The sequence below is a fragment of the Cyrtonyx montezumae genome, unplaced genomic scaffold, assembly GCF_038088225.1.
Source record: "Cyrtonyx montezumae isolate F1298 unplaced genomic scaffold, pur_monq_1.0 scaffold_51, whole genome shotgun sequence".
NCBI lineage: Eukaryota > Metazoa > Chordata > Aves > Galliformes > Odontophoridae > Cyrtonyx > Cyrtonyx montezumae.
The window spans coordinates 305,777-325,757 of NW_027072058.1; the positions used below are offsets into that span (position 1 = coordinate 305,777).

At 67.8% G+C, this 19,981-nt stretch overlaps 4 protein-coding genes across 6 annotated transcripts; 1 reads left to right on the top strand and 3 right to left on the bottom strand.

Moving 5' to 3' along the window:
- Window positions 1-266: 266 nt before the first annotated feature.
- ANO8 (anoctamin 8) lies at window positions 267-8,688 on the bottom strand. Of its 3 annotated transcripts, none has more exons than XM_065748848.1 (18): window positions 8,504-8,688; window positions 6,185-6,295; window positions 5,930-6,062; window positions 5,698-5,836; window positions 5,384-5,480; window positions 5,006-5,122; window positions 4,782-4,909; window positions 4,429-4,590; window positions 4,077-4,229; window positions 3,830-3,956; window positions 3,699-3,754; window positions 3,518-3,592; window positions 3,187-3,330; window positions 2,307-2,963; window positions 1,526-1,717; window positions 1,321-1,452; window positions 1,129-1,239; window positions 267-1,048 (listed from the first exon to the last, which is right to left on the bottom strand). In XM_065748848.1, exons 1-18 carry the CDS (start codon window positions 8,601-8,603, stop codon window positions 380-382), a joined length of 3,303 nt encoding a protein of 1,100 aa, XP_065604920.1. In that variant the 5' UTR covers window positions 8,604-8,688; the 3' UTR covers window positions 267-379. The 3 variants fall into 3 exon arrangements, with proteins under 3 accessions (XP_065604920.1, XP_065604919.1, XP_065604921.1); XM_065748847.1 differs by having other exon boundaries at window positions 267-1,051; XM_065748849.1 differs by lacking the exon at window positions 3,187-3,330 and having other exon boundaries at window positions 267-1,051.
- Window positions 8,689-9,964: 1,276 nt separating this feature from the next.
- GTPBP3 (GTP binding protein 3, mitochondrial) lies at window positions 9,965-12,620 on the top strand. The gene is made up of 9 exons (XM_065748671.1): window positions 9,965-10,038; window positions 10,233-10,468; window positions 10,837-10,923; window positions 11,005-11,207; window positions 11,285-11,357; window positions 11,433-11,576; window positions 11,717-11,882; window positions 12,010-12,282; window positions 12,394-12,620. Exons 1-9 carry the CDS (start codon window positions 9,965-9,967, stop codon window positions 12,617-12,619), a joined length of 1,482 nt encoding a protein of 493 aa, XP_065604743.1. The 3' UTR covers window position 12,620.
- A 1,086-nt stretch (window positions 12,621-13,706) lies between these two features.
- PLVAP (plasmalemma vesicle associated protein) lies at window positions 13,707-16,105 on the bottom strand. Its single transcript, XM_065748699.1, has 6 exons — window positions 15,672-16,105; window positions 15,392-15,482; window positions 14,558-15,147; window positions 14,212-14,302; window positions 14,051-14,129; window positions 13,707-13,971 (listed from the first exon to the last, which is right to left on the bottom strand). The coding sequence occupies exons 1-6, from the start codon at window positions 16,047-16,049 to the stop codon at window positions 13,965-13,967; spliced, it is 1,236 nt and encodes a 411-aa protein (XP_065604771.1). The 5' UTR covers window positions 16,050-16,105; the 3' UTR covers window positions 13,707-13,964.
- Window positions 16,106-17,890: 1,785 nt separating this feature from the next.
- LOC136056498 (coiled-coil domain-containing protein 194-like) lies at window positions 17,891-19,848 on the bottom strand. Its single transcript, XM_065748711.1, has 5 exons — window positions 19,519-19,848; window positions 18,690-18,786; window positions 18,478-18,610; window positions 18,315-18,395; window positions 17,891-18,160 (listed from the first exon to the last, which is right to left on the bottom strand). The coding sequence occupies exons 1-5, from the start codon at window positions 19,846-19,848 to the stop codon at window positions 18,151-18,153; spliced, it is 651 nt and encodes a 216-aa protein (XP_065604783.1). The 3' UTR covers window positions 17,891-18,150.
- Between the last annotated feature and the right edge of the window lie 133 nt (window positions 19,849-19,981).

The window sequence follows — 19,981 nt, forward strand, 5'->3', positions numbered from 1 at the left end:
GCTCGCGTTGGGTTTTGTTTGGGTTTTAGTGCAAGAAATGCTGCCCGTGCCTTGGGGGGGCAGCAGCCGGCGCTCGCTGCTCACCCCCTCCCTCCCGGCCGCTGTCCCGTGGTCAGTGGGGCGCAGCGATGGCTGTAGGCACGGCTGAATCGGGCTCCTCTCGCCACTGTCCATCCCTGTGGAGCAGAGCTGGGGCCCCGAGCTGCACCTCTCATTGCTCTGCAGGTCCAGGGACACCGAATCCTCCTTGGATGACCTCCTCGGCGGTGTGGGAGGGGATGCTCCATCCGAGGGGCACCGCCGGACCCCCACGGGGCTGCGATGGAGGGGCCGCCGTGGGGCTGGCACACCCGTGCTCTCTCGCTCCCAAAATTCCAGCTCAGAGCCTGAATCCCCCGCTCTCCTCCTCCGCCCGTGGCTCCGTCTCCTCGCGGGCTCCGTCCTCGGGGGCCCCGTTGAGGTGGGACTTGCTGGGGCCCGGCCGCTCCCCCCCATCTGCGGAGGGGCCGGCGCGGGGCTGTGGGGCAGCGGTGGCCCCGTTGCTGCCGGTCCCTTCGGACTTGCCGAAGTTGAAGAGCTTGCCGGGGTTGAATGGCTTGGTGGGAGACTGCACCTTCTCGGTGGCCGCGTCCCTCTTGGTTTCGGGGGATTTCAGGAACTTGAAGCTGAGGAAGCCGGGGAGTTTGTTATCGCTGCTGGTGGGGGACTGGGGGGACCTGGCGGCCGCGCTGCCCGCCCCGGCCCCCCCGGAGAGGAACTTGCCCTGCAGAGGGATGATCTGCTTCAGCTTCATGACGTTGTTGGTGGCCAGCAGCGAGCTGGGCCGCTTGGGCTTGTCAGAGCTGTGCGCGGAGGACCCCCCGGAGCCCTTCCCTTTGCTCTGGCTCTTCTCGTGGGCCGGGTCCTGCCCGGCAGCCTCGGCCTTGGCCTCGTCACGGTTGGCCTCGCGCTCCTTGCGTGCCTGGTACTCGGCGTGCCGCTGCCGCTCCTCCTCCTCCCGCTTGCGCCGCTGCTGCTGCTGGAAGTGGTGCTGGGCCTGGCGCTCGTGCTTCTGCCGGCAGGAGCGCGTCGGGACGGGGACGGGGACGGGACGGCCCACATGTCCCCATCCCCTGCAGGGACACCTACCTTGAAGGCCTCGCGGCGTTGGTACTCCAGCTTGGCCATCTCCTCGGCCACCCACGCGGGGATGTCGGGGATGGCCACTTGGATGACGTACTTCAGCAGCAGGGCGAAGTGCTGCGGGGACGCGGGGCGAGCGCTTCAGCACCCCCACCGCCCCCTCCCCAAATGGGAGACCCTATATTGACACCCCCCTACCTCCAGCACCACCACGGAGATGATGGCTCCCTCGGGGCTGAGCCAGGGGAAGAGCCGCTGGAGCTGCCCGCACTGCGCGATCAGATAGCAGTTGACCACGATGGCCAACACGCCCATGGCCTCCATCACCTTCTGCAAGAGGCACGGTGCTGGTGATGAGCGTGAAGCCTGCGGCCACGCCGGCCCCCTGCAGCCCCCAGCCCACCTGCCACTGCCCGATGCTCTCCACCCGCTGCCCGAAGGGCCTCTGCAGCCCCGTGCACAGCTTGAAGGCGTCGCTGCGGATCTCGATGATGTTGTTGACCAGCGCGCACATGGCGGCCAGCGGGAAGGCAGAGGAGAAGAGCACCACGTAGCCAAACTGGATGAACATCTCCTGGTAGTCCTGGAAGGTGTCCTGGCAGGAGGAGGAGGAGGTTCCAGGATGGGCTGCATGGGCCCATGGGCAGCCCGCTGTGGTGGGGGGCACCCATCCGTGGCAGGGGGTGGAAGTGGAAGATCTTAAAGGTCCTTTCCAACCCAACAACTCCATGGTTCTCTATGATCTTTAAGGTCCATTCCAACCCAACAATTCCAGGTGCTGTGATCTTTAAGGACCCTTCCAACCCAACAACCCCAAGGTGCTGTGATCTTTAAGGACCCTTCCAACCCAACAACCCCAAGGTTCTGTGATCTTTAAGGACCCTTCCAACCCAACAACCCCAAGGTTCTGTGATCTTTAAGGACCCTTCCAACCCAACAACGCCAAGGTGCTGTGATCTTTAAGGACCCTTCCAGCCCAACAACGCCAAGGTGCTGTGATCTTTAAGGACCCTTCCAGCCCAACAACGCCAAGGTGCTGTGATCTTTAAGGACCCTTCCAACCCAACAACCCCAAGGTTCTGTGATCTTTAAGGACCCTTCCAACCCAACAGTTCCACGTTTCTATCAGGAGGAGAGGAACGGGAGGATGCTCCACGCTGCACCGCGCCGTGCCGCCCGCTCACCTCGTACTTCTTCATGCAGCTCTCCACCTCCGCCTGCGTCAGCTGTGTCGAGTAGTCCTCCTCAGGTGGATCAATCCACGACGCCCGGTTCCGCCTGCGCCCTTCCTCCTCGCCCTCCTCCTCCTCCCTCCTCCTCCTGGTGACCCGGGGGCCCACGGTCGGCTCCGCTGCCTTGGCTGGGCTGCCCGGGGGGCCTTCAGCATCCTCCTCATCATCACCCAGCTCGAAGACGGAGGCGGGGTCCATGCCCTTCTCCACCATGGTGGGGCTGCCCTCCTCCAGGAAGCTCTCCTCCTCGGTGCCGCCGTGCTCGGTGCCGCGCCGCTCCGCCTTCTCGATGAAGCTCACCTTCTTCAGCTTCAGCCCGCAATCCAGCGCGCTCTCCTCCTCCGAATCCGACTCACGCCGCTCTTCCTCCTCCTCCTCCTCCTCGGGCACCCCGCAGCCCCCATTCAGACACTTCTTCTCCCCCCGTGGCCCTTCGTGGGCTGCCGGGGGTGCGCGGGGGTGTGCAAGCATGCGGAGGACGGCGTGGGACAGCTCTCGGAGGCTGTGCAGGCTGAGCTCCCCGCGGCGCAGGCGGCGGTACAGGTGGGGCTGCGACACCTCCCTGACGTTCTGCAGGAACTGCCGCGTGATGAGCAGCGTGGCCAGCATCTGCGGGGACACCGCTGTCACCGGGGGGGTGCCACCACCTCGACATCCCCCTCCCGACCCCATCCCTGCAGAGCAGGACACCCTTCCCTCGGTGTCACCCCGACGTCGCCGATGCCGTCGGCCGCACGTGCGCCACCGAGTCGGGGATGGCAGCCCCAGGGGTGGGGTCGGGGATGGGGGTGTTCACGGCAGCATGCACGGCCCCCGCCCTCCCCGCTCCTACTTTGGATACTCCCAGTCTCCAGCAAAAGCCCAGGAGGCCCTTAAGGAAGATGAGGGAGAGGTGGAGGTGGAGGAGGATGAAGGGGAGGAGCGCCTCTTTGAGCTGGCGCACGAGGCTTTGGGACAGAGAGAAGATGAGCAGGAGCTGCGGAAGGGACAGATGGACGGACGGACGGACAGACACAGACAGAGAGACGCCATCAGCTCGGCCCCACTGTGGCATGCGGGGACCCGGGGGGGCAGTGGTGGAGGGGGGGGGGGATGAGGGTGCTGCTGGCTGAGGGATGTCTGTCTGTCTGCTGAGGGATGTCTGCCCCCGCGCGGCCCCTCACCTCCTTCAGCCGCTCCATGTCTTTGAGGTAGAAACCGATGTAGAAAAGACTTAGGTATGAATTTACAAACTGAAACTGCGGGATACAAGGTGGGGGGAGGGGAGGTGTTAATGCAGGGCGGGGGGAGACACCAAGACCCCTCCCCCTCCCCCCCGCTCCCTTTCTCCCCCCCTCAACTTACCAGGACGATTTTGATGATGAGGTGTTTCTCGTAGGCACTCTGCAGGCGGTAGTTTTCTGCAGAGCCAAAGGGTTTGCGGTCAGGGGGGGCCCCACTGCACCCCACCCCCCCACCCCCCCGGCCCCACGCACCCATGTCGTTCAGCCAGTAGGCAATCTTCTTGTAAACCTCGTCGCAGGTCGTGACGATGACGGCCAGCACGATTTTGGGCAGGAAGCGGAGGATGCGGGGCAGCTCCTTGACGCTCAGCACGAGCTCCTGCAGGGATGGGGTCACCGGGGGTGGGTGGGGGGCGGGGAGGGGGCAGGGATGGGCTGCAGGGATGTGCCCCACCCCCCTACCCCCTCATCAGGTGTGACCACACAGCCCGGCCCCCACCTGGAGCTGGAAGCAGCCCAGCATGACGAGGAAGACAAAGGAGAGGCAGGCGAGGCAGACGGGCAGGCTGACCAGGCACTGGAACAGCAGCCGCTTCCAGGGGGGGTAGTAGAACTCCTCGGCGCTGGTCACCGGGCTGATCCTCTTCACCCCCTGATGGAGGTGTGACCCCACCGAGCTCAGACCCCTCCGGCGGCCACACGCGTCACGACGGCGTCAGTTCTCCAAGCCCACCCCACGAGACTCGAAGGGAACAGCTCACGGCTCCGTGGGACCACCCCCCTGCCCCCCACGCTCCCAACGCAGGCGTAAGGACCCCCCCCCCACACACACACACACTCAGAGTGCTCACCCTGAACTGGGGCCGGGGCTCTTCGATGGACTCTGCGGGGGTGTCCAGTGTCCCCCACTTGTAGGCGAACTCGGCCCCGCGGCGCTTCCACTCCTCCAGGAACAGCGTGGACCACACCACGTTGAAGATGGCGAACACCACGCAGCAGATGTCCTGGCTGGTCTGCAGGGGGGGGGCAGCACCGGGGTCACCCCCACCCACCGCCCCACAGCCGCAGTCCTGGGTGGCCAGGCAGCTCCGACCCCCCCCCCCCCCCCCCAGTGCCAGGGGGGACACTGCAGCTCTGCAGCAATGAGGGAAAGGAGAGAAGGATGGGACCCCCCCCAGCCCCATCTCCTGCCCCCCCCCCACACCTGGTCGCTCTCGGTGAAGGTGTAGAGGATGGAGCCGAACACGGCGGGGTACACCATGGCCGAGGTGTAGAAGCCGAGCCAGGCGAAGTACATGGCGATCTTCACCCCGAAGTAATCACAGATCTCATCTGCGTGGGCCGAGGGGGCGTGAGTGGGGCCGGGACCCCCCGAACCACCCCCCCCAATCCTCTCCCTCCCTCATCCCCCCCCCCTCGAGGCCTCACCGAGCGGCTGCGCCTCGCAGATCGCCTGCACCCACGACTTCATCAACCGCTTGAGGATCCTCTGCTCGTGCAGTGGGAACACCTGCTGGATGACGCCGCGGGCCGCCAGCTCCGGGACTGCACCAGGGCAGGGGGGTGAGGATGGGGCACCACTGTCCCCCCCCCAACACAGCACAGAGCAAAGGGATGGCAGGGAGGGGGGCTCGGTGCCACGCAGGGACCCCACGTCTCACCCCGGGGACGGCACCGTGCGCTTGCACCCTGTGCTCATCCCCGTGTGCTGCAGGAATGGGGACCCCAGCGGGGGTGGGGACCTTCTGGGGACGGTGGGGACGTGGGGGGGGCAGGGGGAGCGGGGCAGTGCCGTGCTGTACTCACTGATGGGCTGTCCCTCCAGGAAGTGGATGTTGTGCAGCGCTTCGCCCTGCTTGGCCCGCAGGTTCTCCAGCCAATACCTGATGATGTTTTGCCGTTCCTGTGGCACCGCAGAGGGGTGAGCCGTGAGGGGGGGGCACGGCCCCACTGCCCGAACCCCAGCACCCTAAATGTGACCCCATTGCGCACCCCGTGCCCTGTCCTGCCCACCCCCGGCGTGGGGGGGACCCCATTTCCCTTCTCCATCTGGAGAGGGGGAGAGGACCCGTGTCCTTGCCCCGTGTCCCCACATCCCTGCCCGGGTCCCCCCATCCCACCTGAGAGGTGAAGAAGTAAAGCTCATTCTCGATGTTCTCATAGATGTAGTCCTCCTCGCAGGAGAAGCTCCTCATGCCGCCCCCAAATTCGGCTTTCACGGGTTTCCGCAGCCCGATCTCATCGGCCCCGCGCAGCAAACTGCAGAGAGGGGACGGGGATGGAGCCACGATGGGGGTACGGGGGGGAGGGGGGGAAGGGAATTGGGGTGGGGGGGGATGGGAGCACACACACCTCTCGTAGGTGGCGGTGACGAAGAAGGCGTAGGCGCGGGTGTGCTTGTGGTGCCGCACCTGCACGATGAGCTCGGGGATGCCGAGGCGGATGTGGTTGAGCAGCCAGAGCAGCGTGTGGTCATCCGTGGTGTCTGCGGGGGGGGGGGCCCGGGGGGGACCGACATGACCCCACAGCCCCGTGCCCACATCTCCCGCCGCTGTCCCCATCCTTTGCCACGTCCCTTTCCCCCCCCCCCCCCATACACACACACACCTGGGAAGGTCATGAGCACATCGCAGTTCTCGGTGGGCACCGTCTTCATCCAGGCTTTGTGGGACATGATGTAGCGCCCGGCTTGGAGCAGCCGCTTCCCAAACAGCTTGTCTGCGGGGAACGGAGTGCCCCGGTCACCCCCATCGCCCACCCCATAACCCCACAGCCCCACCGTAACCCCACAGCGGTGGGTCGGCCACCGGCACAGCCGCAATGGGAGCAGGGATTGGGTTTCTCCTCTGGGCGCCTGAAAAAATCCCAACAGCTGTGGGAGGCGACGCATGTCTGGGCATGGCGTGCCACAGCCCCCCCCCCCCCCCCCACGGTGTGCTCCCCCCTCCCCCGACCCACGGCTCACCTCTGCCCGCAGCCCCACAGCGGTGCCGGGATCCGGTACGGCCGCAGCGCCGGGAGATGGGAAACGGCAGCAAAAATGGGGGGAGCGAAAAAGCAGCCGTCTCCATGGAAACGGGGGGAGGCCCCGTGCGGCGGTGATGCGCGGGGATGGGGGTGGTCCCCAGGGTCCCTTTGCTCCCCGCCCCCCCCCTCCGCCCAGGCTGGGACTCGACCCCGGTCCTGCTCCGGGGTGACCGTGACGGGGGGGAACTGTCCCCACTGAGGACCCCAGATATCGCAGCCTGGCTGTGGGGCAGGATGAGGCCCCACGGAGCCAAGAGGTCCCAGTGTGAGCTCCTGGCCGCCTCTGTGCCTCAGTTTCCCCTCCCGCACTTGAACAAGGACGTCACCGCCGCCAGCTCACCCCGGGGCACCGGAAATCCTGAGCACACCGGGCAGTGCTGTGCCCCAAAACACAGGAAATACCGGACACGCACCGGGCCCTGTCCCATCCCAGCAGACACACCCAGCCCCGTGCCCTCCACCCCAGCACCAAGCAGAGCCCCCCAGCAGCCCGGCTGAGACCCGACGAACTCATGTCCCGTGCTGTGCGGCACTGTGGGCGCCGGGCTGACCGCCGGGGGGGGCGGGGGGGGGTGGAGGGGCAGATCCTGCCCACCCCACACACAGGGACGGCCCTGGGGGCGGTGCTGGGTGGGCACAAATGTGGCATTGTTGGTGCCAACGCAGCTGCAGAGCCGGGGTGGCACCGGGGGAGCAGCTTCAGCTCGGGGTGGGGTGAATCGCCGGGACCCCCCCCCTCAGCTCCTCTCCATCCACACCGCCGCGCGCTGGGACCCCCAGTGGGACCCCCTCCGTGCAGGGGCACAGATGGGGCCGAGCATCGGGCAGAGAGAGCGGTGCTGCTGAATTATTGACACCCGCAAAGGGCCGCGTAACCCTACCCGGGGCAGCGGGCGGGGGGGAGGGGGCACGGGGTGCAATACCGCGTGTGTGAGCCAGCCGTGCCACGCGTGGGACTCGGTGGCACGGCCCCCAGGGCACCGTGGGTCGGGGGCATGCCCGAGGACACCGGGAGGGATGCGGGGGGGCTGCAGAGGGGTCCCAGCACAGATCCCGTCCACTTAATGGTGACTGAGTCGGGGGGGTGGGGGGGGAACACTGCTGCCCACTCCTCCTCCGGCTTTGGGGCCGTTCCTGCTCGTGTCCCCACGGTCCCCCGCCCCATGTCATCCCGGTGCCGCCCCCACCCTTCCCCCCCCGTCCCCGCAGCCACCGCTCACCTTGGGGTAAGGTCACCGCAGCCGCAGGGCTCCGGGCACCCAACCACTGCCACCACCCGCCCCGCGGAGCGCATCGGGAGCACCGGGCGGAACCGCGGGGGGGGGCGGGGGCACAAAGTGGGTCACGCTGCTGCCACGACACCCCGCGTCCCGACACGGCCGCATCCCCGGCGGTGTCACAAAGCCCTCATCCCGCAGCCCCAGCCCCCACCCGGCCCTGGGGAGGTCGGGGGGCGGGGGGGAACAGAGAGCGGGAGGGGGGAGGGGTGGGGGCAAATGGCCCTCCCTTGTGGTGGGGGGGGTACGAAGGGGGCACAGCTGCCCGAGGGCCGGAGGAGTCGCTGCTGTCTCCCCGTACACACAGCGCTTTGCACGCAGCCGGTCCGGGGGGGGGGGGGGGGAAGGGGGAGTAAGGGAGGGTGGGTATGGGGGGGTCGCACTGAGTCCGGCGGACCCCCGACCCGGATGTAGGCACAGAACCAGCACGCAACCTTCAGCACGAAGGGATGGGGCATCAGCCCCCCCCGTCCCCCCCCCCCCCCCCGGACCGCAGCGCTGCCCGGAGCGGCCGCGCCGCATTGAGCCGCAGGGAGCGGCCTCTCCACCCCCCCCCCACCTCCAAAACCCACATCCCTATTCCGTGTGTCCCCCCCCCATCCCCATCCCCGCTGCCACCTACCCAGGACCCCCCCAGGGGCCGCCGGCTCCGTCCGTTCGTCCCCAGGCGGGGCCCTCCGGGGCCGCTCACCGTCGTGCGGTGCCGCGGGCGGTTCGGGCATGGTGCGGGGCTCCGGGCGCGGCGGGGGCTCGGGGGGGGCCGCCGCATGGGGACCGCTGCGGGGCCGGTGCCGCCCGAACCGCCCGAGCCGCCGCCGCGCCCGGACGGGAGGAGGAGGAGGAGGGACAAAGGCGGCGGAGCGCCGCGCTCCGGCCCCGCAGCACTTGGTTGGATGTCAGCACCACAGCGGGGGCCCCGACGGCTGCACCCCCCTACTGCCCCCCCCTACTCGCCAGCCTCAATCCCCCCGCGCTGCTCCCAGCATCCCCCATCCCCTCCTGCCCCGCCCCACCCCACCCCGGCTGCTTTTGCACCCCAAATCTTCCCCCTGCTCCCCCCCACCCCACCGCCTCCCCTCCCCCAGCCCCCTCCGCTCCCCCATCCCACGTAACCCCCCCCCACCTCCAGGCACAGCGCCCAGCTCGGGGTCAGGCGGTTATTTCGGGGTGTGTATGGGGGGGGGGGGGGGCACGCAGGTAACCCGAGCGGGGCCACGCGCTGCCCCGCTGACATTTAGGAGCCCTCGCCACCCCCCACCCCACGGCCCAAACCCAATGGTGCCAGGGACCCCCCCCAAACCTCCCGCAGTGCCATAGGGTTGGGGGGCACAGCGCAGCCCCGCTCCCCTAACCGTGGCAGTGTGACATCGGGGCAGGGGGACCCCGCTCCGGGTCTTGTCGTCGTCCCCCCCCCGACCCCCCCCCGGCTCTGTAGCTATTTTGGGGCCGGCGCGGGGTGCCAGCGGTGACGGCTGTGACAAGCGGTGCCACACGGCCCCGGCCCCCCCCCCACTCCAGCTGCGGTTGGGGTTCGCTCGGTGCTGCCCCTGTCCCACTCGGCGACCCCCCCCCCCCCCGCACCCGCCCCGCGCTGCTGTGTCCTCTCCACGAGCGGTGCTGGGGAGTCCTGGGGGGGGAGCGGGGGGGGCTGCAGTGCCCCCGATGGGGCAGAGCATGGGGGGAACAATGATGGGGCTCAGGAACCCCGGGAATCCCGCATCCTCCTGCATCCTTCGTGTCCCGCATCCCTCCCTGCCCCGCCGCCCGGATCCCACCGCATCCCTCCCGCACGTGTCCCGCAATCCCTTCATCTCTCCTCCATCCCTGCCTCGATCCCCGCCTGTATCCCTCTTTCACGCTCCTTTATCCCCCCCCTGCCCCCCCGCCTTTGTCTCCGCGCCATGTCCCCGCTTCCCCCCTCCCCCCCCCAAAAGGTGGCAGCGTGCGGGCGGAAGCGGCTCCTGCACAGCCTCAGGCAGCGTGACGTCATCCCTCCGCCTCGAGCCAATCAGAAATGAGGTCGCGGCAGAAAGCCCGCCTCCCTGCCTCAGGCAACCAATCGGCGCGCGGCGGTGGGCGGGGCATGGCGGTGGTGGGCGGGGCGTGGAGCCGCGCGGGCATGGCGCTGCGGAGGGCACTGAGCGCGGCGGGACGGAGGTGGGGGCACGTGGGGGGGGGGTACAGAGGAGCAGGGGGAGTGGGGAGGGGGTGCAGCCCTGGGAATGGGAGTTGTAAGGGCAAGGGGTGCGTTGGGGGGGGGGGACACGCTCCTGGGCGTGGGGGGGGTGTCCCGTCTTGGTGTCCCGTCTTGGAGCCCCCCAACTCCACGCTCCCCCCCCCTCCTCCCGCAGGTGTGCGCAGCGTCTGTGCTCGGTGGCACCGGGGGACACCATCTTCGCCGTCTCCTCCGGACACGGGCGCTGCGGGGTGGCCGTTATCCGCACCAGCGGGCCGGGCAGCGGGGGGGCCCTGCGCAGCCTCACCGGGAACGCCGAGCTGCCCCCCCCCCGCGTCATGGCCCTACGGCGCATCCGGGACCCCCACACCGCCGAGCTGCTGGACCGCGGCCTCGTCGTCTGGTTCCCAGGTGGGGGCTGGGGGGGAGTGCATCAGCTGTGGGTCTCAATGGGGGGCGGTACCATAGAGGGGTCTGGGTGTGCAGGGGGGAAGGGTCTGTTGGGTGCCCTGGGGGGTGGGTTTGGGGGTCTGGTGTGGGGTTTCAGGTGCCTACAGGGGATCCAGTGGGATCTCAGCCCCTGGGAGGGACTGTTGGGTGCCCAGTAGGGGGTCTGGGGGGGCTCTGATGGGGGTCTGGGTGCTGGGTGGGGGTCTGGCCAGCACCCCATCTGCCTGCAGTCCCTCTTGGCTGCCGCAGCCCCGCAATACCTCCGAGCACCCACAGCTCCATCACTGCCCCATAGCAGTGGGATTGCAGTCTCCCCCCGCCCCCTGCAGGACCCCGAAGCTTCACCGGGGAGGACTGCGCAGAGCTGCACGTGCACGGAGGGCCGGCGGTGGTGAGCGGGGTGCTGCGGGCGCTGGGTGAGCCCACCCCCCCACGGGTGTCCCCACCTCCCACACCCCTCCCCCACCATCCCGCTCGGCGCTGACGGCCGCACGCAGGGCGTCTGTGCGGGCTGCGTCCCGCCGAGCCGGGCGAGTTCACGCGCCGCGCGTTTCACCGGGGGAAGTTGGACCTGACGGCGGCCGAAGGGCTGCGGGACCTCATCCACGCCGAGACCGAGGCGCAGCGGCAGCAGGCACTGAGGCAGATGGACGGCGAGCTGGGGCGGCTGTACCGGCGGTGGGGAGAGACCCTCACCCAGGTGTGGGGGCTGGGGGGGGATAAAGGGGCGTTGGGGACACGCGGGCTGTCCGGGCTGACCCCCGTGCCACGCTGCAGGCCCTCGCTCACGTCGAAGCGTACATCGATTTTAGCGAAGATGATAACGTGGAGGAAGAGGTGTTGTCCCAGGGTAAGGTAAGGGGGGGTGGGGGGGGGGGGTGCTCTGAGGCCGTTATCCCCACCCCCGCTGCTGTTGTCCCCGCAGTGGACGCGGCCGTGCGGGCGCTGGAGCGGGAGATGGCTGCCCACCTGCGGGACGGGCGCCGGGGGGAACTGCTGCGCGTGGGGGTCCGCGCCGTCATCGCCGGACCCCCCAACGTGGGCAAGAGCAGCCTGCTCAACCTGCTGTGTGAGTGGGGCACGGGGGGCTCCGAGCGGCCGCCCCCCACCTGAGGCAGAGCCACCTCCCCCTCATCCACTCTGCTGCAAGGGCGGGGGTCCCTGGCGTCGTCCCCCTGAGCCCCCTGTCCCCCCCTCCCCCATCCCCAGGCCAGCGTCCGGCTGCCATCGTGTCCCCAGTGGCGGGGACCACGCGGGACGTGGTGGAGGTGTCCCTGAATGTCAGTGGTTACCCCGTGGTGCTGAGTGACACAGCGGGGCTGCGCGATGCCACCGACCCCATCGAGCGGGAGGGAGTCAGCCGTGCCCGGGAGCGGTGAGATGGGGGGGGGGGGGGGGGGCAGGATGGGGGTACTGCGGGGGGGCTGAGCTGGCAGTGATGCAGCAGGCCATGTCCCCGTGGGCTTTGTCCCCGTGGGCTTTGTTCCCACGTGTCCCCGCAGCCTGCAGCACGCAGACCTGGTGCTGGCCGTGTTGGATGCCACCTCGGTGCCCACAGATCCGGATGAGTTGGGGGCTGCCCTGCGCTCCCTGGTGCCCCCCGCCACCCCCTGCGTCCTGGTGCTCAACAAGGCCGACCTGCTGGGGGGGTGCACGGGAGCTCTTGATGCTTGCACCCGCGGATCCCCGCTGCCCCCCACCACCCTGCTGTCCTGCAAGACGGGCGAAGGCACCGACCGCCTCCTGCAGCTGTTGGGGCAGCAGCTTGCACAGCTGTAAGCACCACGGGTCCAGGGTGGGGGGCACAGCACCGACCCCATCCGTTCACAGATGGCACTCGGCGGGGGGGTGGCTGTCACAGTGTTGTGCCCTCCCCCCCCCTCCAGGTGTGGTGACCCCCTGGCCGGCTCGCCCAGCCTCACGCAGAGCCGGCACAGTGCCCATCTGCGGGGCTGCATGGCTGCGTTGGCACAGTACAGACAGCAGCAGGACGTGGGGATGGCAGCGGAGCAGCTGCGCGTGGCACGGCGGCACCTGGGGCACATCACCGGGCACGTGGGGGCCGAGGACATCCTGGATGTCATCTTCAGGGACTTCTGCATCGGCAAGTGATGGGGGGGGGGGGGAAGGGGGGTCCGTGGGGGTATTAAACCGTGGTGCCTTGGGTCGGTCTGCGTCCTTGCCCTGTGCCCGCAGCCCCCTGCTGGGGGTGGTGCTCTCTGTGCCCCCGGGGGGAGCGCATCCTGAACCCCAGGCGTGGGAAAACCCGCTGGGAAGGGCCGTGCTTCCTGGCTGGGAGGATACGTGTTGGAGATGGAAAATCCTCTGCTTCCCCCTTTTGGCTTCCCCTCCCCATCCCAAGGCGTGGGGCCAACCGTGGTACCCCAAGGGTGGTGATGTGGGGGTCCCGGCCCAAGCTGGGGGTGGGTACACCCTAAGGGTGGGGGGAGGGGGGGACCCTGTGCCGCCCGTTGTTCTCCCACCCCCCGCTCTCACAGTGCTGCCTCACTTTGTGGGCTGGGGAGGGGCCACCCAGCAGTGCTGCCATGCAGTGGGGCAGCCCCAGCAGGTGGCTTTGTGAGTGATGGGGTGGGGGGGGGGACACAGAGGGATCTGGTGGGGGATGGGGACGCTGCGATGGCCCGGGGGGCACTCGGTGTCAGCACGTGGGGATGGTGGCACGCAGGCGGCGCGGGACCGGGGCTGCGGTGTACGGGGGGGGCAGGAAGAGCTCTTTAAACAGGAAAGCGAGGATCGTGTGGCCATAAATCACCACGTGGCCATAAATCACTGCACCTCAGGCCCTGCGTGCCAACAGCAGGGGGGCAAGGGGGGGGGCAGCGGGGACCGCAAGGCCTGAGGGAGGTGGGGTGGGGGGCTCCGCTTTGGCCGAGGGCTTCGTGCTCACAATGGGGAAAGCTCTGGGTTTGGCAGCGGGATGGGGGAAATTACAGCTGTCCCGAGGGGAGCCTTGACCCGTAACCCCCCCCCCTATGGTGCTGGGGGAGTCCCTTACATCCTTGGCTGCTGCTCGGCCCCTTCTGGGAACAGCCCCCCCCTCTTCCTGATCTGTTTCCTCGGCCTCACTGCCTCTGCAGTGGGACGGGATGTTCCTGCCCCCCCCCAACCCCCCACCCCCGTGGCCTTTTTCCCCCATCCCAGCTCCCCCTGTCCAGCAGTGAGGTACACACGTGATGAGTTGTGTCAGTGCTCAGCACGGGCTGTATTCACAGCCACCATCACGGCGGCTCCGGGTACACACACATGGGAACCGAGCGGGGAGAGGGGAGGGGAGGGATATGGGGATTGGGTTTGGGGTGGGTGGGGGAAGGGGGAGGGGGCGGTTGGGACTCATTCCCCGCTTGCTCCTGGTTGGGGTTTTCCATCCGTGCTGTGGGAAGCGCCGCTCCGGGCTCGTCCTGCTGTCCTCCAGCCCCTCACCACGGCTCTCCCCGTGCTACCCACTGCAGGGAGGGCATGGTCAGCCCCATCCCCCCCTTTCCCCCCCATCCCCGGGGGTCTCCCGTGCCCACCCCCCCTCACCTGGGGTTCCTCATCATGGCCGTGTACTGCTCCATCACGTTCTGCACCATCTTCTGGATCTCCTCCGTACTGATTTTGTCTGGTGGGACGAGAGCAGGGGGGTTAAAGGGGGGGAGTGGGGGGCACTCAGTTGGGGCAACACCCACAGCTTACGGACTCACCCTGGTTCTGCAGAGCATCCGCATAGGAGCTGGGGAGGGGGCCCGGCCGCACGCTGCCCACCACCTGGGGGGCTGTGTAGTAGGTGCCCACCTGCAGAGGGGAGAGGGCTGTGTGTCCGTGCTGGCTCCTGCCCTGCAGTGTGGGCTCAGGGCAGTGGGGGCACACCAGTGGGGCACAGGGATGGGGGTGGCACGGCACAGAGCGTGGGGCTGTGCTGAAGGCTGTGAGCACATCTCCAGAGATCCTGGGCTAAAACAAGCGTGTGCAAGGCCACGCTCGTGCAAAAGTGCCTCCTGAGAACCACGTGCACCCCACGCACCCCCCCACCCGGCTGCCCCCCCACACCTTGGAGCTCATGCAGAGGCTGAGCTGCTGGCTGAAGTAGTTGGCCTGTGCAGCAGCTTTGCTCTTCTCTCCCAGCTCCTTGCTGAGCCTCTCCTTCTCTGCCAGCAGCTTCTTCTGCTCCTCCTGGCTGCCCTGCAGCTGCAGCCGTGCGTCCTGCAGCCTCCTGCCCAGCTCCTGCTTCTCGTGGGAGCAGTTGAGGTGGCACTGCTGCAGCGTCATGTCGCAGACGCTCTTCCCCACGTAGTCGCTCTCGAGCCTCTGCTGCTGGTTGAAGAGCTCCTCGATGCGCTGCATCAGCAGCCGCAGCTTCTCCTCCACCTGGCTGCAGCCGAAGTTCATGTTGCTGATGCTGATGGTGCGCAGGGTGTAGAGCACGTTGCTTCGCACCGTGTCGTATTCGCCCTTCAGCTGCTCCAGCTGCGCCCTGGTGGTGCTGGAGAGCACCCTGGTGGCTTTCAGCTCCTGCTGGCAGCGCTCCTGCTCCTGCCTGGCTTTGCCCAGCTCCGATTCGGCCGTGGTGCAGCTCTGCCCCAGCTCCTTCCTCTGCTGCTTTGCCGTGTCCAGCTGCCGCTGCAGCTCCGCCTTCTCGGCTGCGTGGGGCATAGGGTTGGGGTGCGATGTGGGACCTCTCCCCCACCCCCCAACATCACCCTGATCCCACGTGGCACTGCCCCGTTTGGGGGTACGCACTGTGTGGGCTCCAGATGGGTCCCCGAGGACTACTGGGGATCCCCGTGCACACACACTATGAGGGTGGTGGGGGTCTGTGGGCCCCCGGAGGGTTGGGAGGGGATGCTAAAGGTTGCCCCCCCCCCTCCCACCCCCACCCCTTACCGGTGCAGCTGGAGTTGATGACGTTGATGGCCATGTAGCACTTGTCCAGGTTGGTCTTTTGGAAGTAGATGGCCCTGTTGATGTCCTCCAGCTGGGGGCAAAGGGAGGGGTGGGGGCAGGAAGGAGACGGGGTCAGTGTGCCCCCCACTGCCATCACCTCACAGCAGCACCAGGAGCCAAAGAGGACCCCCAGGGATGGGTGCATCCAAGGACTGGACCCCCCACACACCCCTCACCCATCCCTTTGGGATCCGGGCCTGGGTTTCCCCCAATCTCTCACCCTGGGGGTGCCGCTGGGGGCCTGGCTGCTGTTGCACTTATCCAGCTGCCCTTGAACCTTCTGCAGCTGCCCCTGCAGCCCCTGGTTGGCCTTCAGCGTGGCATTGAGGGCTCGTGTCAGGTTGGTGTTGCGGCCGCTCAGCATGACGAGTTTGTGGAAGTGCTCCTGCAGTTGCCCATCCAGCAGCCGGACGTGCTTGTCGGTGCCGGCGTGCGCGTTGCCGTACACCATGAAGAGCACCAGCCCCAGGATGATGAGGAACTGGATGAGGGAGGTGAAGAGGAAGACGTAGCGCATGTAGAAGGCGCAGTCCCTCTTGGGCATCGCCTGCTTGCTCTCCACGCCGAACTTGGCCACGCCGTAGCCGCTCTTCTCCATGCTGCCCCGCGCTCTGCTCGCCGCACCCCAGGGCTGTCCCTTTCTACGGGGCCGCGCCGGGGTGGAGCCTGCTCCCCAGCCGTGTTTATATTGCTCTATTTAATATTTCCTTTTCGCTGGGCTCCTTCCTGCCTCTCCGGATGCCTCCAGGTTATCACGGTGCAGCTTCTGTTTGCTGCGTGGCCATTGTTCCCCGTTGCTATAGGACGGGGGCACAGCGCAGCCGTTCCCCCCCCCCCCCCTTCCCCCCCCTCGTCCCCCCTCCCGGTGCTGATGGAGATCGCATCTCTCCTGGGATCCCCTCCCAGCATTGCTTGGCACGCGAGGGAACGGTGTGAGCACAGCTCCAGAGAGCAATGGGGGCAATGGGCATCGTGGGTGCGTCCCGGGGGGGGTGGGGGGGGGTGATGGAGGCAGAACCCCCACCCGGGGCTCATGTCACTGCCAGGACCTGAAGCGCGTGGCGGGGGCACCCGTGGGTGCTGCCACCCCACAGTGTTCCCATCCCGTGTCCCCTTCTAGGGATATCTCTGGAGGGGGGGGAACACAGCAGGTCCCTCCAAGCAGGGGCAGCACGGGGGTGCTGAGCTGGGCTGGGTGCCCCATGATCCCCACAGAAAGGACTCAAACCCCCCACCCGCACCCCTCCTCCCTCCTCCCCATCACCAGTGCCACCCAGCACTGCCCCGTGCACGTTGCCATCCCGGATCTCCCCGAATCTCTCATATTTCTGATGAATCTTTGATTCTGGACGTCGATGTGAGTACACATTCCCACTTCTGAGTGACAGCGCCGAGCCCTGGGGGGACCCATTCCCCCCCCATCCCATGCTGCCCTTCTCCAGCAGCACCGCAGCATTCCCGGCCCGGGACGGGGGGGGGGGAGGGGGGGTCAGGGGCTGCGAGGTGCCAGCGCTGACCCCTCTGCTTCCTGCCCTCACGCTCCCTGGAGCCCGGCAGTGTCTGCGGCGCTGAGGACGGTGTCGGTCCCCCATCCATTCTCAGCTACCGCATTTCCTTCCTGAGCTGCAAATAACAGTGAGTCACCCCCCCCCTCCCCCCCCGCTCCCCCCCGGCCCCACTCTGGGGGCACTGTCTGGGTTTCAGTGGACCCCGGCCCCACTGCTGACCCCAGAGCCCGGCGTGTCCCCGACGGCAGCAGTCGCCCATGGGATGCACCGCGTGGCCACAGGCAGTCCCCAGCAGCACTCCACATCTGTTGGGGTGTTCGGGCATCCCCGTGGGACCCCCCCCCCACCGGCTCGGCCCCCTCCCACGCGCACTCTCTGTCTCTTTGTCCCATTTTCCAGCCGGCGTCCCAGCTATAATTAATCCTTCCTGTGCCAAGGGCCGGGGCTGCCTCGAGGTCGGGCCACGGGGGCGAGTCCTGCCCGTCCCATCGCACCACTGAGTGGGGGGCACGGCTGGGTTTGGGGCTGTGAGCACCTCCCGCGGCCCCTCGGTGCCCCCCATGCCGTGGGGGTGGTGAGGGACGATCCCCCTCGTGGGGCAGAGGGGCCGGATGCCTGCGCTCACCCTGCCCTCTGCACAGGATATCGCTGTGGCAGGGGCAGGAAAATCGGCAGCAACTTTCCTGGAAACTGTCTTTCGAGTGGATCAAAGGAACTGGGAAACGTTGGGAATCAGAGTTCCCCCCACCCCATGGCTCAGCCCCACAGAGCCCGGCCCTGGGCACAGTGCTGAATCACCACTCTGTGCCCCCTAAGTGCTGAGCTGACGGAATGATGGGGGCACAGCGAGCAGCACAGGGCTGAGCAGGGGCTGTTTAATCAGAGAGTTAACAGAATTAATGATGAGTGAACAGCTCTGGCCATCCTCAGGACAAGGACCGGGCGCCATCATTCACCCACAGCAAGCAGGCAGCACCCACAGCTGCTGAGTGGGGGGGGACACGAGGGGGTGGGTCATGGGTGCCACACTGGCTCTGCTCTGCTGAGTGCAGAGAGGATGAGCTGCTGCTGGTCCCAGTTCTGGTGGGACTGGGAGCGATGGGCAGCCCCAGTTCCTGCTGCCATGGGGGGGAGGTGTGCTGTCCCGTGTGGGGTGCCCCCAGGGGCCGAGCAGGAGGACGCTGTGGGGCTTCAGCTCTTCCTGCAAAAAGGAGGGGACGCAGTGACAAAGGAGCACGGGTGACACACACGGAGCCGTGCAGTGCCGGAGGAGCCCCCCCACCCCCACCCCAACCCGGGGTGCCCACCCCTGAAGGAACAGTGCTGGCAGGAAGCACAGCACCCACACGATGTACCGGGATGGGGGGCACCTGCGCCGCGCCGTGCGGGGCCCCGACCGCCGCTGCAACGCATCCAGCTCAGCTGCACGATCCCTCCTGCGGGCAGAGCACAGCGGGCTCAGGGACACGAGTGGGGTCGAGTCGGGGATGGAGGGCACTCCGGGGCCGGGACCCTCACAGTGTGGCCTCGAGCTCCCGCTGCCGCTGCTCGCACCGCTCCCCGCGCGCCCGCAGAGCTCTGCGCTGCTCCGCCGCCTCCTCCAACCTCTGCTGCAGCCCCAGCGCCCGCTCCGTGCCCCGTGCCAGCTCCTCTGTGGGGTGAAGGGACACCCAGAGGTGAATGTGGGGCCGGGGGATGGCCCGGGTGGGTTTGGGGTCGGACAGACGCACCTTGCAGTGCTGTGCTCCTGCGGGACAGCTCAGCCTGCTCGCGCCGCAGCGCCCGCACCTCATCCCGCAGCGCAGTGACGTTGGCTCCCAGCATGGCCTGGGGACAAGGGACACCGTGGCACAGCCCCCCCCAGCTCACTGCTGTCCTCACCGGTGTCCCCAGAGCTGCCCCTGTACTCCCGTTGTCACAATGGGAAGGTTTCCCCAAGAGTTTGGGGAGCAGATTTGAGGGGAAAATCCCACAGGGAAGGGCCAGCCGGTACCTGACCTTGGTGAGGATGCACAGGGAGTGTGTGTGTGTGTGGAGGGGGGGGGGGTCCACAGCCCACTGAGGCACCGCAGTGCCCCTGCACAGCCATGTGCCCCTCAAGGGGTGGGGTGCTCCCGCTGGACACCAGCACATCCCACTGGGACCCCATAGCCAGCTCCAGCCCCAAATGCCGGAGCGTTTCCAGCCTCTCTGGGCCATTGTCCGTCCGGATGGGGTGAGAGGTGGGCCCCCCCTTCCTCCGGCCACAGTGCAGGGCCGGGCCCTTTCCCAGCCGCTAAAAATACCCCCGTGGAGAGGAGAGGAGCTCTGCACGGGGCTGCAGCCTCCACCTCTGCCTCGGGATGCGATAATTATATGTGTGTGGAGCCGCTCAGTTTGGACACTGCTAAGAATAACCACTCCGAGCCGGGCACAGGGAACCAGACAGCAGCTTTCCATACCCCACCGGGGGCTGGAGCTTCCCAGCAGCCAACTCCCCCCCCCCCATACCCAGAGAAAGAGCATCCTCAGGGATTCCCAGCATCACTCTCCCCATCCGTACAACCCCACAGCACCCACCTCCTGCTGCCGGCAGAACTGCAAGCTGGAGCTGAGCTTCTCCCCATCCTCACGCGCTCGGCCGAGCTCCCGGCGCAGCTCATCCTCCTCCCTCTCTCTCTCGCGGGTCGCACTCTGCAGCCTCTCCCGCTCCCTTTCCAGCTGTGCCACGCACAGCTCCAACGCACGGCTCTCGTTGGCCGCCCGTTCCCGGCAGCCCCGCAGCTTCTCCAGCGCCTCCGAACGCCACAGCAGCACCGCCACCGCCGCCGTCACCGCGGCCACCAGCAGCACCAGCAGCGTGCACAGCCCCATGGCCTTCAGCGTGGCTCTGGGCACCGCAGGATCCATGCTGGGAGCCGCCCCGGGTGGTGGTTTCTCTCCGCTCCCAGCGGTGCGGTTTGTGCTGTGTGTGGGAGGATGCTCGGCCCCTGGCAGTGGGGCTGTGCCATCCGCAGCCCCAACCCTCTCTGGAGGGGCACAA

Coding starts and splice junctions, on each gene's coding strand:
- ANO8 (XM_065748847.1), bottom strand. CDS start 8,603: ATGCCCGAACCGCCCGCGGCACCGCACGACGGTGAGCGGCCCCGGAGG. Junction 3,331..3,517: donor ACATGGAGCGGCTGAAGGAG/GTGAGGGGCCGC, acceptor TCCCTTCCGCAG/CTCCTGCTCATCTTCTCTCT. Junction 1,052..1,128: donor AACGCCGCGAGGCCTTCAAG/GTAGGTGTCCCT, acceptor TCCTGCCGGCAG/AAGCACGAGCGCCAGGCCCA.
- GTPBP3 (XM_065748671.1), top strand. CDS start 9,965: ATGGCGGTGGTGGGCGGGGCGTGGAGCCGCGCGGGCATGGCGCTGCGG. Junction 11,577..11,716: donor CAGCCTGCTCAACCTGCTGT/GTGAGTGGGGCA, acceptor CCCCATCCCCAG/GCCAGCGTCCGGCTGCCATC. Junction 11,883..12,009: donor GTCAGCCGTGCCCGGGAGCG/GTGAGATGGGGG, acceptor GTGTCCCCGCAG/CCTGCAGCACGCAGACCTGG.
- LOC136056498 (XM_065748711.1), bottom strand. CDS start 19,848: ATGGATCCTGCGGTGCCCAGAGCCACGCTGAAGGCCATGGGGCTGTGC. Junction 18,787..19,518: donor AGTTCTGCCGGCAGCAGGAG/GTGGGTGCTGTG, acceptor CCTTGTCCCCAG/GCCATGCTGGGAGCCAACGT. Junction 18,396..18,477: donor CGGGAGCTCGAGGCCACACT/GTGAGGGTCCCG, acceptor CTCTGCCCGCAG/GAGGGATCGTGCAGCTGAGC.
- PLVAP (XM_065748699.1), bottom strand. CDS start 16,049: ATGGAGAAGAGCGGCTACGGCGTGGCCAAGTTCGGCGTGGAGAGCAAG. Junction 15,483..15,671: donor CCCCCAGCGGCACCCCCAGG/GTGAGAGATTGG, acceptor CTTTGCCCCCAG/CTGGAGGACATCAACAGGGC. Junction 14,303..14,557: donor GCCTCTGCATGAGCTCCAAG/GTGTGGGGGGGC, acceptor TCCCCTCTGCAG/GTGGGCACCTACTACACAGC.